Source organism: Bufo gargarizans, chromosome 6 (assembly GCF_014858855.1).
Source record: "Bufo gargarizans isolate SCDJY-AF-19 chromosome 6, ASM1485885v1, whole genome shotgun sequence".
In the NCBI taxonomy this organism is placed as follows: Eukaryota; Metazoa; Chordata; class Amphibia; order Anura; family Bufonidae; genus Bufo; species Bufo gargarizans.
In genome coordinates, this window is record NC_058085.1 from 199820536 (window position 1) to 199837077 (window position 16542).

General features: G+C 49.0%; 1 protein-coding gene across 3 annotated transcripts in view; it reads left to right on the forward strand.

The window, feature by feature from the left end:
• DLG5 (discs large MAGUK scaffold protein 5) overlaps window positions 1-16542 on the forward strand; it is a 219561-nt gene that overhangs the window by 109110 nt on the left and 93909 nt on the right. For all 3 annotated transcript variants that reach the window (XM_044296449.1, XM_044296451.1, XM_044296450.1), the window contains exons 13-15: window positions 95-270; window positions 7327-7430; window positions 14557-14649. In XM_044296449.1, the coding sequence (XP_044152384.1) occupies window positions 95-270; window positions 7327-7430; window positions 14557-14649 (373 nt within the window). The remainder of the gene's footprint in view (window positions 1-94; window positions 271-7326; window positions 7431-14556; window positions 14650-16542) is intronic.

Sequence of the window (16542 nt, forward strand, 5' to 3'; positions counted from 1 at the left end):
GCTATGTTCTTTAAGCCTCTATTCGTACACTATGAAAAAAAAAGTAGAGAAAGGTGATTAATTAAAAAAAATATTTCCTACCTCCTCATTCCAGAGTAAATGACTGTCTCCTAAAGATAAATGACGTGGATCTTACCAACAAGGACCGAAAACAGTTGATAAAAGCTGTCCTTAGTGGAGGGGATGTCATCAACATGGTGATACGGAGAAGAAAGTCTCTTGGAAGTCGAATTGTAACGCCTTTGCAGATCAGCCTCGGCAATCACAAAGGTTTGTTTTCTAAGAAATAATTGCGTATAGATGACATCTGCCACCAAGGTTTGTTTCACACTGCCGGAACAGCCTTCTGACAGGCTTTTCCAGCATAGAATGCCAGGACTCTGCTGGACACAAACTGTTGAGTCCAGTGGTATTTGTTTGGCCAAAACTCAGCATATTTTGGGTGGCTCTCTGCACGACCCCATTATAGATAATGGAGCCGGACGGCATTCTGTCAGGATTCGTCAGTGATGGATCTGGCAGGCTGTTCCCGAACGGAACAGCCTGCCGTATCTGTGGACACAGGTGTGAAAGGTGCCTAATGGCACTCATTTTATCTACCGTACTTTTATCATTTTATCTGTCCTTTCACCTGCCAAAAGTGCAAAGTGATTCTTTTCACTTGTGTTGCAAGGAGTCTGTTGGTGAATCAGCCCCATCCGATTTATGTTGCATCATAGTAAGGTTTCGTTCCGCATTTTGCGGAACGGAATTGCGGACCTGTTCATTTCTATGGGGCAGCACGATGTGCCGCTCGGATCCGGAATTGTGGATCTGCACTTCTGGGTCTGCAATTCTGATCCCGAAAAAAATAGGGCATTGGGCATTCGTATGCTCGTTTGCAATAATCTGCCATTATACAGGATCGTTCGTGCAGACACCTAAATCATTGTTTGCCGTCATCAGATAGTGCTGTCTAAAAGGCACTCTGCTGTCGGCAAACAATGGTTCTGTATGGGGAGGAGAGATTGCATTAGTGATCACTCCTCCCCATACTATGGAGAAGATTGCTACATGTAAACAGGTGATTTGTCGGAAGGAACACTTCTGCTGCGTAGGTGGTTCCCAAGCTTTTCATTATCAGCCTCCAAAGTGTCCAGTGTTATCTCGCTTGTTAGCAATTATTTGGCAGTGTAAATGTACCGCTGATTACCCGATAAACGAGCGAAACACTCGTTCATCGGGTAATAGATCATTTGTGCGGTCACAAAAATTATTGTTTGACAAAAGCAGCAGATCATGCTGTGTAAACAGCATCTGCTGCCGGAAACAAGTAGTCAGTATGGGGATGAGTGATGACATTAGTGATCGCTCCTCCCCATACTATGAAGGAGATGGCTGCATTCCCAACAATCTGTTGCTGTGTCGTCCGTGTAAAAGGACCTTTGGAGCAAGTGCACAGTCTGACCCTGATGATGGGTGACAGCTGGGATCACTCTGACTTGCTGTGTAATACATTTCCAGGGCTAAAGTGCCAGCCATGCAAGTTTTTACATGTCATCAGTCAGATTATGACAGCTATCAGTAGTGATGCGTATCACACGGGCGTCATGTTTTCGCTTCAGATGCGTCCCGGGTGCATTGCGGCAAACCCGTTTTTCACGCGTGTGATAAAACACTGATGTGGTACCCAGACCCGAACTTCGTCACTGAAGTTCAGGTTTCGGTTCAAGGTTGTGTAGATGTAATTATTTTCCCTTATAACATGGTATTCTCAATACAGAATGCTTAGTAGAAGGTCAATTGAGGGTTAAAAAATAAACATTAACTCACCTCCTCCAATTGATCGCGTAGCTGCCGGTCGCCTGTTCTTTCTTCAGGACCTGTCAAAGGACCTGTGGTGACGTCACTGAGCTCATCACATAGTCCAATCACATGGTCCATCACCACGGTGATGGACCATGTGATGTGACGTCACCACAGGTCCTTTAGCCAGAAGCTCATGATTAAAGAAGAAGAGATCGGCAACTACGCGATCAAGAGGAGGAGGCAAGTTATTTTTATTTATTTTTTAACCCTCAATTGACCTTCTACTAAGCATTCTGTATTAAGAATGCTATTATTTTAACTTATAACGGTCATAAGGGAAAATAATACAGTGAATAGACTTTCATCTTAGCAACCATGCATGAAAATCGCACCGCATGCACACTTGCTTGCGGATGCTTGCGATTTTCACGCAGTCCCATATACTTTTATGGGGCCTGCGTTGCGTGAAAAACGCACAGTATAATGCATGCTGCGATTTTCACGCAACGCATAAGTGATGCATGAAAATCACCGCTCATCTGCACAGCCCCAAAGAAGTGAATGGGTCCGGATTCAGTGCGGGTGCAATGCGATCATCTTGCGCGTTGCACCCGCGCGGAAATTTCGCCCGTGTGAACCCAGCCTAATACAGTCTGCCAGGGAAGAGCTCCAGGGCGACCTGAAGCTGTTCTACACAGAATGTCAGGATAGGAGCGGATGCGCCTGCGTTTGTGCTCCCGGCCATGAGAGAGGCCGGAGCCATGTCTGGCAGTGCTCAAATGCATATCCCCACACACCAAGCAGTGAATAATAAAGGGATTGAAGAATTCTGAAAATATTCCAAAAGTTTGGCTAAAGCACATATATAATAAAGTGTCTTGTATTGACAAGTTGGGAGTCATTTTATGAGACAGCCCCTTTTAAGATTTTTTTTTTGTGTTTAACCACCTCCGGACCGCCTAACGCAGATTCGCGTTCCGGAGGTGGCAGCCCTGCGCACAGTCATGCATATATGCGTCATCTCGCGAGACGCGAGATTTCCTGTGAACGCGCGCACACAGGCGCGCGCGCTCACAGGAACGGAAGGTAAGCGAGTGGATCTCCAGCCTGCCAGCGGCGATCGCTCGCTGGCAGGCTGGAGATCCGAATTTTTTAACCCCTAACAGGTATATTAGACGCTGTTTTCATAACAGCGTCTAATATACCTCCTACCTGGTCCTCTGGTGGTCCCTTTTGTTAGGATCGACCACCAGAGGACTCAGGTAGGTCAGTACAGTCGCACCAAACACCACACTACACTACACCCCCCCCCCCCCCCCCCCCGTCACTTATTAACCCCTTATAAACCCCTGATCACCCATGATCACCCCATATAAACTCCCTGATCACCCCCCTGTCATTGATCACCGCCCTGTCATTGATCACCCCCCTGTCAGGCTCTGTTCAGACGTCCGTATGATTTTTACGGATCCACGGATACATGGATCGGATCCGCAAAACGCATACGGACGTCTAAATGGAGCCTTACAGGGGGGTGATCAATGACAGGCGGGTGATCACCCATATACACTCCCTGATCACCCCCCTGTCATTGATCACCCCCCTGTAAGGCTCCATTCAGACGTCCGCATGATTTTTACGGATCCATGGATACATGGATCGGATCCGCAAAACACATGCGGACGTCTGAATGGAGCCTTACAGGGGGTGATCAATGACAGGCGGGTGATCACCCATATACACTCCCTGATCACCCCCCTGTCATTGATCACCCCCCTGTAAGGCTCCATTCAGACGTCCGCATGTGTTTTGTGGATCCGATCCATGTATCCATGGATCCGTAAAAAATCATGCGGATGTCTGAATGGAGCCTTACAGGGGGGGTGATCAGTGACAGGGGGGTGATCACCCTGATCACCCCGTGTCATTGATAACCCCCCTGTAAGGCTCCATTCAGACGTCCGCATGTGTTTTATGGATCTGATCCATGTATCCATGGATCCGTAAAAAATCATGCGGATGTCTGAATGGAGCCTTACAGGGGGGGTGATCAGTGACAGGGGGGTGATCACCCTGATCACCCCCTGTCATCGATAACCCCCCTGTAAGGCTCCATTCAGACGTCCGCATGTGTTTTGTGGATCCGATCCATGTATCCATGGATCCGTAAAAAATCATGCGGATGTCTGAATGGATCCTTACAGGGGGGGTGATCACCCCCTGTCATTGATAACCCCCCTGTAAGGCTCCATTCAGACGTCCGCATGTGTTTTGTGGATCCGATCCATGTATCCATGGATCCGTAAAAAATCATGCGGATGTCTGAATGGATCCTTACAGGGGGGGTGATCAGTGACAGGGGGGTGATCACCCTGATCACCCCCTGTCATTGATAACCCCCCTGTAAGGCTCCATTCAGACGTCCGCATGTGTTTTGTGGATCCGATCCATGTATCCATGGATCCGTAAAAAATCATGGGGATGTCTGAATGGATCCTTACAGGGGGGGTGATCAGTGACAGGGGGGTGATCACCCTGATCACCCCCTGTCATTGATAACCCCCCTGTAAGGCTCCATTCAGACGTCCGCATGTGTTTTGTGGATCCGATCCATGTATCCATGGATCCGTAAAAAATCATGCGGATGTCTGAATGGAGCCTTACAGGGGGGGTGATCAGTGACAGGGGGGTGATCACCCTGATCACCCCCTGTCATTGATAACCCCCCTGTAAGGCTCCATTCAGACGTCCGCATGTGTTTTGTGGATCCGATCCATGTATCCATGGATCCGTAAAAAATCATGCGGATGTCTGAATGGAGCCTTACAGGGGGGGTGATCAGTGACAGGGGGGTGATCACCCTGATCACCCCCTGTCATTGATAACCCCCCTGTAAGGCTCCATTCAGACGTCCGCATGTGTTTTGTGGATCCGATCCATGTATCCATGGATCCGTAAAAAATCATGCAGATGTCTGAATGGAGCCTTACAGGGGGGGTGATCAGTGACAGGGGGTTGATCCGGGAGTCTGTATGGGTGATCACCCCCCTGTCATTGATCACCCCCCTGTCATTGATCACCCCCCCCCTGTAAGGCTCCATTCAGACAATTTTTTGGCACAAGTTAGCGGAAATATATATATTTTTTTGTTTGTTTTTTCTTACTAAGTCTCATATTCTACTAACTTGTGTCAAAAAATAAAATCTCACATGGACGCACCATACCCCTCACGGAATCCAAATGCGTAAACATTTTTAGACATTTATATTCCAGACTTCTTCTCACGCTTTAGGGCCCCTAAAAAGCCAGGGCAGTATAAATACCCCACATGTGACCCCATTTCGGAAAGAAGACACCCCAAGGTATTCGCTGAGGGGCATATTGAGTACATGAAAGATTGAAATTTTTGTCCTAAGTTAGCGGAAAGTGAGACTTTGTGAGAAAAAAACCAAAAAAATCAATTTCTGCTAACTTATGCAAAAAATAAAAAATTTCTAGGAACTCGCCAGGCCCCTCATTGAATACCTTGGGGTGTCTTCTTTCCAAAGTGGGGTCACATGTGGGGTATTTATACTGCCCTGGCTTTTTAGGGGCCCGAAAGTGTGAGAAGAAGTCTGGGATCCAAATGTCTAAAAATGCCCTCCTAAAAGGAATTTGGGCCCCTTTGCGCATCTAGGCTGCAAAAAAGTGTCACACATCTGGTATCGCCGTACTCAGGAGAAGTTGGGCAATGTGTTTTGGGGTGTCATTTTACATATACCCATGCTGGGTGAGAAAAATATCTTGGTCAAATGCCAACTTTGTATAAAAATATAGGAAAAGTTGTCTTTTGCCAAGATATTTCTCTCACCCAGCATGGTTATATGTAAAATGGCACCCCAAAACACATTCCCCAACTTCTCCTGAGTACGGCGATACCACATGTGTGACACTTTTTTGCTGCCAAGGTGGGCAAAGGGGCACATATTCCAAAGTGCACCTTTCAGATTTTGCAGGCCATTTTTTACACATTTTGATTGCAAAGTTCTTCTCACACATTTGGGCCCCTAAATTGCCAGGGCAGTATAACTACGCCACAAATGACCCCATTTTGGAAAGAAGACACCCCAAGGTATTCCGTGAGGGGCACGGCGAGTTCCTAGAATTTTTTATTTTTTGTCACAAGTTAGCGGAAAATTATGATTTTTCTTTTTTTTTCTTTTTTCCTTACAAAGTCTCTTATTCCACTAACTTGCGACAAAAAATAAAAGATTCTAGGAACTCGCCATGCCCCTCACGGAATACCTTGGGGTGTCTTCTTTCCAAAATGGGGTCACTTGTGGCGTAGTTATACTGCCCTGGCAATTTAGGGGCCCAAATGTGTGAGAAGAACTTTGCAATCAAAATGTGTAAAAAATGCCCTGCAAAATCCGAAAGGTGCACTTTGGAATATGTGCCCCTTTGCCCACCTTGGCAGCAAAAAAGTGTCACACATCTGGTATCGCCGTACTCAGGAGAAGTTGGGGAATGTGTTTTGGGGTGTCATTTTACATATACCCATGCTGGGTGAGAAAAATATCTTGGTCAAATGCCAACTTTGTATAAAAAAATGGGAAAAGTTTTCTTTTGCCAAGATATTTCTCTCATCCAGCATGGGTATATGTAAAATGACACCCCAAAACACATTCCCCAACTTCTCCTGAGTACGGCGATACCAGATGTGTCACACTTTTTTGCTGCCAAGGTGGGCAAAGGGGCACATATTCCAAAGTGCACCTTTCGGATTTTGCAGGGCATTTTTTACACATTTTGATTGCAAAGTTCTTCTCACACATTTGGGCCCCTAAATTGCCAGGGCAGTATAACTACGCCACAAGTGACCCCATTTTGGAAAGAAGACACCCCAAGGTATTCCGTGAGGGGCATGGCGAGTTCCTAGAATCTTTTATTTTTTGTCGCAAGTTAGTGGAATAAGAGACTTTGTAAGGAAAAAAGAAAAAAAAGGAAAAAAAAAGAAAAATCATCATTTTCCGCTAACTTGTGATAAAAAATTCTAGGAACTCGCCATGCCCCTCACGGAATACCTTGGGGTGTCAAATCTGTGTGAAAAAAACTATGGGATGAAGAAATCTGTGTGAAATTTCCAGAATATGAACATTCCCTTAGGAATATACTATACCAGTGATGGCGAACCTTTTACAGACTGATCGCCCAAACTATAACCCAAAACCCACATATTTATAGCAAAGTGCCAACACGGCAATTTAACCTGAATACTACAGTCCAATATAGTATATCATCAATCTATAATGGCCTGCCTGTGCTGTTCACAGTGCGCCCTGCGCTGATGAATGGCAGGAAAAGTCTAAGGTATATTGGTACAACATAGACTTTTTCCAGGGGGCGGGTGCCCACAGAGAGGGCTCTGAGCGCTGCCTCTGGCACCTGTGCCATAGGTTAGCCACCACTGTACCATGCACCTTACATTTTAAATCAGGTTGCTAGTCATGCTGTGCCTGTGATAAGTATAACAAAATATCCAACTGTATTCACTTATAGATAGTGGAGTTTCTTTGGAGACTGGAATATTGGTGGCATCTGTGATGCCTGGAAGTCCTGCTGCCAAAGAGGGATCTCTCACAGTTGGTGACAGAGTAGTGGCTGTAAGTATAAACAAGTTTTCCATGAATTCACTAGAAGCTGAAGATGTGGCCATATAGAGATTTTTCGGTATTATTTATCTTATTTCGATCTGTTAGAGCATTTGTCAACATGATCAACTCTATTAAAACAGGGATACTGCCTGGTAGGGTTGATCATGGTGGTTAAAATGAGCCCTCCATTGCTGCAAACGGATGTAGTGTTGCAGCATAATTATATAATTATTTTTATGCAAATGTGGTAACTGAAGCACCAAGGAGCTGGCCTAGACCCTTGGAGCATCACTTCACCTCCTCCTCTCCCCTATGGCCTACTTGAAAGTACCAGGCATCTTCACAGTTGAGATTTCATTGGCACATGCGCGGTTGGTGTCAGGAGGTTCTCCCCATAGAGATTTGCACTGCGCAAGCTCTGATGACAGCATCTGCACATACGCAGTGCAGATCTTAGTATGGAGAGCATCCTAAAATCAACCGCTCATGCACTGAGCATGCTTGTTTTTTCCAGTGTGGAGAGGATTACACATAACAGCAGCTCATCTCTCACATACAAAAATGGGGAGGAGGGGCATAGATGGCTTAAACAAGAACCGTGCTGAAACCAAAAAGAAATATGAAAAATTGCAAAAAACAGGTGTGTGTGTGTGTGTGTGTATGTATGTATGTGTATATATGTGTATATATGTGTGTGTATATATATATATATATATATATATACACATACACACACACACATACACACACACATACACACACACATACACACACACACACACACACACACACACACACACACAGTGCATTTATAAAGTGTTCAGACCTTTATTATCTTGTGGCCCTCTGCTGACAAAGTGAAAACAACATGTTAGAAATCTTTGCTAATTTATTGAAAAGGAGAAACAAAAATATTGCATTTACCTAAGTATTCAGACCCTTTACTAAGTTTGTTGAAAGGGGTTTTACAAGATTTTCAAAAATTTGGCAGAGTAATGGGCTGTGTAAAATTAATTAAAAAATGTCCAGCCTTTCCCATGCAACCTGCACTTCCACATGCTGTTCATGTGAGCACTGCAGCCATTCACCGGCCTCAGGGGCTGTTCATGCATGCTTGACCACTGAAGTCATTGATTAGGTATCAGCCGAGTAGAGAACGGAGCGGTGGTGTGTAACATTTAAAACTGAGTAATTAATTATTTCTCGTACTTTTTTCCATTGGGGGACACAGACCATGGGTATAGCTTAGAGGTATTAGTAGGAGGGACACTATGCAAATGAAAGAGCTCCTCCTCCTCGGGCTATACCCCCCGACTCCACCAGGAGGAACTCAGTCTTTGCTTAGTGTCTGGTGAAGGAGGTTGACACTCTCTGATTCTACTCCTTTTTGTTATTTTTATTCTAGATGGGGACACAGGTCGGCATGGCGCCTTCCTGGTCCCCCGTGGAGTGCCCGCCGCCGTCTTTGGGACGTTGCCTGGCTGCCTCTATTTCCCCCCAAGAAGATAAGTGGATCCGGGCTCGACCTGTTAGCTCCGGCATCCCACCAGCTGCTGGGACGCCTGCTGCCTACCCTCCTCCAGAGCACTGTTCTCCTGGATTGGAGTCAGAAGTCTGAAGAGGCGCATCCCTGCTGGTCTGGACATCGAGGGAGCATGCTGAGCAGATAAGTATTGCCCAGTCCCTCCCCCTCCCTCTGTGTCTGTTTGTCTGTGGCTACCTGGGTGAGCTTGAAGAAGGATCCTGATGGGGCACTTTCTTCATTTTGGCACTCAGGCATCTCTTCCCCCTTAAACTGTGGGCTTCAGCGCTTCTCTTGTCGGGCCTTGGCTGCTGCGCTCTCTCAGCGCCCGCCGGCAGGCCGCTCCTCCACGTGGTGTTTGTTTAAATCGCGCGTGCGCTCATTTTCGCGCATATTTTCGCGCGCGCGCTTATTTTCGCGCATATTTTTCGCGCGCGTGCTTATTTTCGTGCGCGCTTGTTTTGCGCGCTTATTTCGCGCCATAATGACGCGTTCGGGGGGGCGGAGCCTCGGCATGCCGCTCTGACTCTCCTTACACCGGAGACTCTGTTTGCTCACGGCCGTGCAGCTCCTCATCACTCTACTCCGTTTTGTGCCAGGCAAGCTGGTAGCTCAGTGGTAATGCTGCTTCTGCCCCATGTCCAGGCTTTCTGAGTTCAAAGCCCCTTTCAGCCTTCAAAAATTGTTTACATTTTTCTAGATGGGGACACAGGTCGGCATGGCGCCTTCCTGGTCCCCCGTGGAATGCCCGCCGCTGTCCTTGGACGCTGCCCTGCTGCCTCCATTGCCCCCCAAAGAAGACAAGTGGATCCGGGCTCGACCTGCAGCTCCGGTATCCCACCAGCTACTGGGTCTCCTGCTGCCACCCTCCACCAGAACACTGCACTCCTGGACAAGGAGTCAGACGCCTGAAGAGGTGCATCCCTGCTGGTCCTGGAGTCGAGGGAGAAGATCTGCAGGAGCAGATAAGTATTACCTGCATCCCTGCCTTACCCCCCTCCTCCACCCCTCCTCCACGTTCCTGGGAGCCTGCGGTCCCCGCTTGGGCATCTGCCATGTCCAGCGCGGCCGCTAAATTGGTCTTAGTCGCCAAGGCAACCATGTCCTTTAATCCTGTGGCGCTACCGATTCCATCTCTCTCAGTGGTCCCCACAGTGGGTGACTGACTACGAAGAGGCAGCGTGTGCGGCAGCATCCCACCTCGGATGTCTCCGTCTCTCCACCCCCCTCACCTCGCAGGTGGCGCTTGCGGACTGCTCTTCCCCCTCCTTAGGGAGAGTAATCCGAAGGGGAATTATCCGGCTCGGACGAGCCAGGTCCTTTTTGGACTATAGGGCATTTTCAAATCCTGTGACGCCAACCACCTCTCTAAGTGGTTTTCCACAGAAGACGCCCGACTACTAACAGGGAGCGTGAGCAGCAGCATCCCTCCTCGGATGGCTCCGGCTCCCCCCCCCCCCTCTCGTCTAGAGGCGCGTTCGGGCGACTCTCCCCTCCCTTAGGGAGCGCAAGTCTGAAGGAGAATTTCCGGCTCTGATTAGGTCATGGAGCGGGACCCCTCGCCTAAGCTCTCCACCAGGGTGGCTGACTTAGTGGCGACTGTCCGAGACACCTTTATTCTCCAAGGGGATTCTCCTCCTTCCACTGGTCAGGAGTTCCCCCTTTTTCCGTCCAGGCAGTCGGAGACTACCATGTTCCCGGTCCATGAGGGATTTTTCCGCGATCATGTCCAGGGCCTGGGGTAGTCTTAATAAGGTTCTCGACCACCCAGCGCATGAATATACTTTCCTTTCCCTGCTGACGGCGAGGAGAGGTGTCTCCTCCCCCTAAGGTGGATCCTCCGGTGGCTGGATTAGCCAATTATATGGCCCTTCCTGTCTTAGTCAGTTCCTCTTTCCAGGATGCTGTAGACAGACGCATAGACTCTCTTCCAGGTCCTTTTTTCGCTGGCAGCGCGTCCCTGTGACCTACCTTTCACTCAGCAGGGGTAGCCAGTGCTCTCTCGGTGTGGTTACAGCACCACCACCAGGAACTGGCGGTACGAGATGCGACTACTAACACACTGGAGTTGGTTCTCCAGATGTCTCAGGCTTCTAAGATTCTTTGCGAAGCTTCTAGGGACATTGTTTCCCTCTTTGCCCGCTGGTTGGCCATCTCTGTCACTCAGCGCGAAGAGATCTGATTGAAGGTGTGGGACGCTGATGCCTCCACCAAGCGTTCCCTTGCTAAACTCCCCTTTGGGGTTTCCAGACCTTATGGGGATTAGCTGGACGAGTTAATCTCTGCATGCCTTTTGCCGTTTCTCATCTGGTAGGCCGTCGCCTGCTTCCTCCGCCGGGGGTCTCAGGTCGCCCGCAAAGAGGCCTTCCTTTGCACCAGCCTTCCCGGCACTAGAGGGCCCAGTCAGCCCGCCCTGCTGCTCCTAGGCCTATCACATGTCCCGATTGCGGAATCCCACCATCGATTCCTGCGCTTCGCCATTATGGGTCGACACTGTCAGTTTGTCGCCCTTCCTTCGGGTTGGCGACCACCCCGCGGGTCCTTGCCACGGTCCTGGACCGCTCATGGCGCTTCTTCGTACCAGGGGCATTCCTTTGCTGCCCTATCGGGACGATATCCGGATAGAGGCCCCCCTCTCTACTGCAGACCAAGGACAGCGTCCGGATCACTGTTCAGACTCTGGAACGGTTCGGCTGGCTGGTAACTTTCCCAAACTCCTGCCTCTTCCCGTCCCAGAGGCTCTTCTTCCGGAGGATGATTTTGGACACCTCGGCTGCCAAAGTATTCTGCCAGCCTTCAAGTCCTCCCAGATCCAGGGGGCAGTGTCGCATCTGCTGCGCTCCCCGTGCCTCTCCATTCGGGAATACTTGCAGGTCCTGGGTCTTATGGTAGCCTCTTTCGAGGCCTTCCATATGCCCAGTTTCACACTCGCCTGGCGCAACAGGAGATCCTTTACCTTTCAGCGGGTTCGGGCAGCTCTCCCTTGGTGGCTGTTCCCGATGAACCTGAGGTCGGGGATTTCCTTTCTCGCATTCTCCTGGACGATCGCCACCACCGATGCCAGCATCCTGGGTTGGGGGGGCGTTTTCCAGTCTCGCACGGTTCAAGGGATTTGGTCGGCGGCAGAGTCTCTCCTTCCAATCAACTTTCTGGAACTGAGGGGGATTTTTTCCGCTCTCTCTCCCCTATTGGACCTCTCTCCTTGCGGGCCTCCCAGTGCGGGTTCAAACGGGCAATGCCGCGGCCGTGGCCTATATCGACCATCAGGGCGGGACCCGCAGCCGGATGGTGATGCAGGAGGTGAAGAGAATTCTGACGTGGGCGGAGACGCACGTTCCGGTGTTGTCAGCAGTTTGCATTCCAGGAGTGGACAACTGGACAGCGGACTTTCTAAGCCACAACAAGGTGGATCCAAGCGAGTGGTCTCTGCATCCAGAAGGGTTCGAAGAAATCTGCCACAGATGGGACCGTCCGGATGTGGACTTAATGGCGTCCGGGTTCAACAACAAGATCCCAGTGGTCCTGGCTCGCGCCCGAGATCCGGAGGCGTACGGATGGATGCGCAGGTGTCTCCGTGGCAGGACTTCAGCCTCCTCTGTTTTCCTCTCCTACCAAAGGGTCTACGCCAGTTCGAGGCGGAAGGGAATCCGACCGTTCTCATCACCCCGGAGTGGCCTCGCCGCGCGTGGTTTTTCGGACGTGGCTCGGTTGCTGGCGGACGCCCCATGGCCTCTTCCCGACAGACAGGACCTACTGTCTCAGGGCCCGTTCTTCCACCGGAATTTACGGTCTCTTCGTTTACCGGCGTGACTGTTGAAACCGCCATCCTGATGAAGATGGGGTTCTCGGATTCAGTGGTTAGGACCATGATCAGTCCGGGGAAGTCTTCTTCCTCCCGGATTTACTATCGTACCTGGATGGCCTTCCTGTCCTTTTGTGAGGGTTAGGTGTTCCCTCCCCTTCGGTTGTCCATCTTGATGGTACTGTTTTTTCTTCAGTCTGGGCTTGTGCAGGGACTGTCGCTTAGTTCCCTGTAAGGTCAGGTTTCGGCGCGGGCCGTCGGGGGTCCCTTGCTCTTAAGGGTCCGGTGGTGACCTTTCTTCGGGGGTGGCGCATTCGGTTCCCCGTATGTTCCCCCTTTGTCTCCTTGGGATCTCAATTTGGCTCTGCGCGCTCTGCAGTCGGCCCCCTTTGAGCCTTTGAGGAGGGTCTCTCTGACTGTTCTCATCTGGACTTCCTTGTGACCATAGCTTCTGGTACAGCTACATAGCGTAGTGATTAAAGTTCTGGGCTATTATGCAGTGGCTGTGAGTTCACATCCCATCACGAGCTTTTAAGTCAGACTGGTGTCGAAGCTGGCCGCTCTTTCCTGTCAGGAGCCTTTCTGGTTTTCCACCAGGATTAAGTTGTGCTCCGTCCAGTCCCCTTCTTTTTGCCCAGGGTGGTCTCTCCCTTCCACCTTGATGAGGATCTTGTCCTGCCTTCCTTTTGTCCTTCTCCGGCTAACCCCAAGGAACGCACTCTGCATTCCCTGGATGTTGTACGGGTCCTGAAGGTGTATCTCGCGGCTACTGCTTCTGTCCGCCGTTCTTGGCGCTCTGGATCTGCTTGGCTATTTCCGCGGCTTGTCGCGCTTGTGGTGGAGTTCCCCCGGCTAGGATTGCCGCTCGCTCCACTAGGGCGGTGGGGGCTTCCTGGGCAAGACGCAATCGTGCCTCTGCGTCTCAGCTGTGTACGGCGGCCACCTGGTCGTCCTTGCATACCTTTGCAAATTTTTGTCAGTTGCATTCACTGGCTTCGGCTGATGCGGCTTTGGCCGCAGGGTTTTGCAGGCTGTGGTTCCTGTTTGACCGTTGGGCGTTCCTTCTGGCGGTGCTGATATTTTTTCCCACCCCATGGACTGCTTTTGGACGTCCCATGGTCTGTGTCCCCCAATGGAAAAAAGTACGAGAAAAGGAGATTTTTGTGAAACTCACCTGTAAAATCTTTTTCTCGTCTTTTCCATTGGGGGACACAGCTCCCACCCATTATTCCTGTTGCAGGAGGGGTCTTTAGTTCAGTTTTTCTGTTTCTGGTTGGACCTTATGGCTTGGTCCGATGGTTTCCATGATTTTTTCTTGCTCCTTCTCCTACTGCTTGTGCAACGCCTGAGTTCCTCCTGGTGGAGTCGGGGGGTATAGCCCGAGGAGGAGGAGCTCTTTCATTTGCATAGTGTCCCTCCTACTAATACCTCTAAGCTATACCCATGGTCTGTGTCCCCCAATGGAAAAGACGAGAAAAAGATTTTACAGGTGAGTTTCACAAAAATCTCCTTTTTTCTTTTGTTTTACAAACCCCCTGCTCTCTGCAAAATAGCATAGATGTAACTAGTGGGTTTCTGTAAGCTATGACCTTGACCATGTGCTAAAATGTAAGGAGTCACCCAGTGTTTCTTAGATTTTACTCCAGAAATGTCCAGATCTTTAATGTAATATTGAAGGCCTGACTTAAATGTGCATGCAAGGTAAACATCAAAGGGGCCTAGTGCTCTGAAGAGTGCCAGGTTATGTCACTGTTATGAAGCTGATTCCATGTTTTTTGCTGTGCTCGATCAGTCATTGTCTGTCATTGCAGATTAACGGTATCGCTTTGGACAACAAATCCATTACAGAATGTGAGGCACTACTCGGGAGCTGTCGGGAGTCTCTCAGCATCTCTTTGTTAAAGGTAATTTAAAGTTTAGTGTATTCTAGTTGGAAACCATTGTATGGAAGCTATTGTGCGCTCAGGGTACTTTCACCTTTGTGGCAGAGGATTCCAGCAGTTAGTTCCGTCGCCGGAACTGCCTGCCGTATTTGGCAATCCGGACGTAAACGGAAAAATGGATCTGGTATTTATTTTTTTTCACCATTTTAAAGGTCTGCGCATGCGTGGACTGGAAGAACAGATCCGTTTTGCCGGAACACTTGGGGTTTAATGCATTTCAATGGAAATTAATGCCGGATCTGGCCCATGTTCATTTGGAACAAAATGTATCCAAATTCTTTATCAGTCTTGTCAGGATCCCAGACTTAGATTCGGGACGGAAGACTGCATGGCCCCGCTGGACCTCCCTCTGTCAGAACTCCATCATCCTAAAATAAACAAATCCATCTTAGTGTGCATTCACGACCTTATAAATGGATCAGCATCCGTTCCGCAAATTTGCGGAACGGGTGCGGACCCATTGATTTCAATGGGGATGGGGCCGCAAAAGATGAGGACAGCACACAGTGTGCTGTCCGCATCCGTTGCTCCGTCCGGTGGCTCCGCAAAAAAGATAGAGCATGTCCTATTCTTGTCTGCAACCGTGGACAAGCTTAGGCATTCTTTCTATAGTGCTGGCCATGTGCGGTCTGCAAATTTCGAAAACGCACACGGCCAGCATCTGTGTTTTGCGGAGTGCAAAACACTTACGGTCGTGTGAATCCACCCTTAGCTGCCACGACTTGTCATATCAGGCTGACGAGACACCTTGCATTAAATAACGCCCCAGGCATGCATCCTAGCAACTTCATATGGACTCCATCCTAATGTCCCGCATACATGCATACTAAACATGGTGGAGGCAATGGCAAGATGGCTTCAGTTATCTAATTGCTCCCAGTTACTGAGCTGGGATCGATTTGACTTTGATACCGTAGACACATATACATGGCCTGAGTTCTCAGCAGGAGGCACGTGGCCCAAATATGCACTAGATCACGTATTTCTTTGATATATATCGTAAGACAGGGGTTTCATGTGTGACCTTGGTGGAAAGGACACTAGCCTTTTCCTGACCCCTCTAAAAGGTGCTGCTCTGTGAAAGGTTTTTGTATGACCCTATCTTCAGGTTCTATGATTGGGGACTCTGAAGTGATTCCATCTTACTGATTTTATGAATACATTCTCCTGACCTGGCTTAGCGATGGGGACATGGACAAGGTGATGACCCACTACAGGAATGTCAAGGGAGGGGTGCCTACTCTTAACAAAATTTTTGATCTCTGGATACCTCTATCAAATATAATTACATGACAAGGCCAACAGATGCAGCTACTTTAAACCCTTCAGAACTTTGATATGTTCTATGTCAGTCACTACAGTGTATCTTGTGCCAGCTAAGGGTACTTTCACACTTGCGTTGTGAAATCCGTATGCAAACGAATAGCATTTGTAGACTGATCCAGATGCGGATCCGTCTCACAAATGCATTGCAATACCGGTTTTGTCTATCTGGTGTCATCCGGAAAAAACGGATGCGCAGACCGGAAAACCGCATCAGATTTTCCGGAACACTTGGTGCCGGATCCGGTATTAATGCATTTCAATGGAAAATAATGCCAGATCCGGCATTCCGGCAAGTGTTCCGGAAATTTGGACTGAGAAAATACTGCAACGTGATGCGGTATTTTCTCTGGCCAAATACCGTAAGAGTGACTGAACTGAAGACATCCTGAACGGATTGCTCTCTATTCAGAATGCATTAGAATAAAACATTTTTTTCCAGTATTGAGCCCTTAGGACGGAGCTCAATACCAGAAAACGTTAACGATAGTGTGAAAGTACCCTTAGTCCACACCTCATTCTACTGTATAT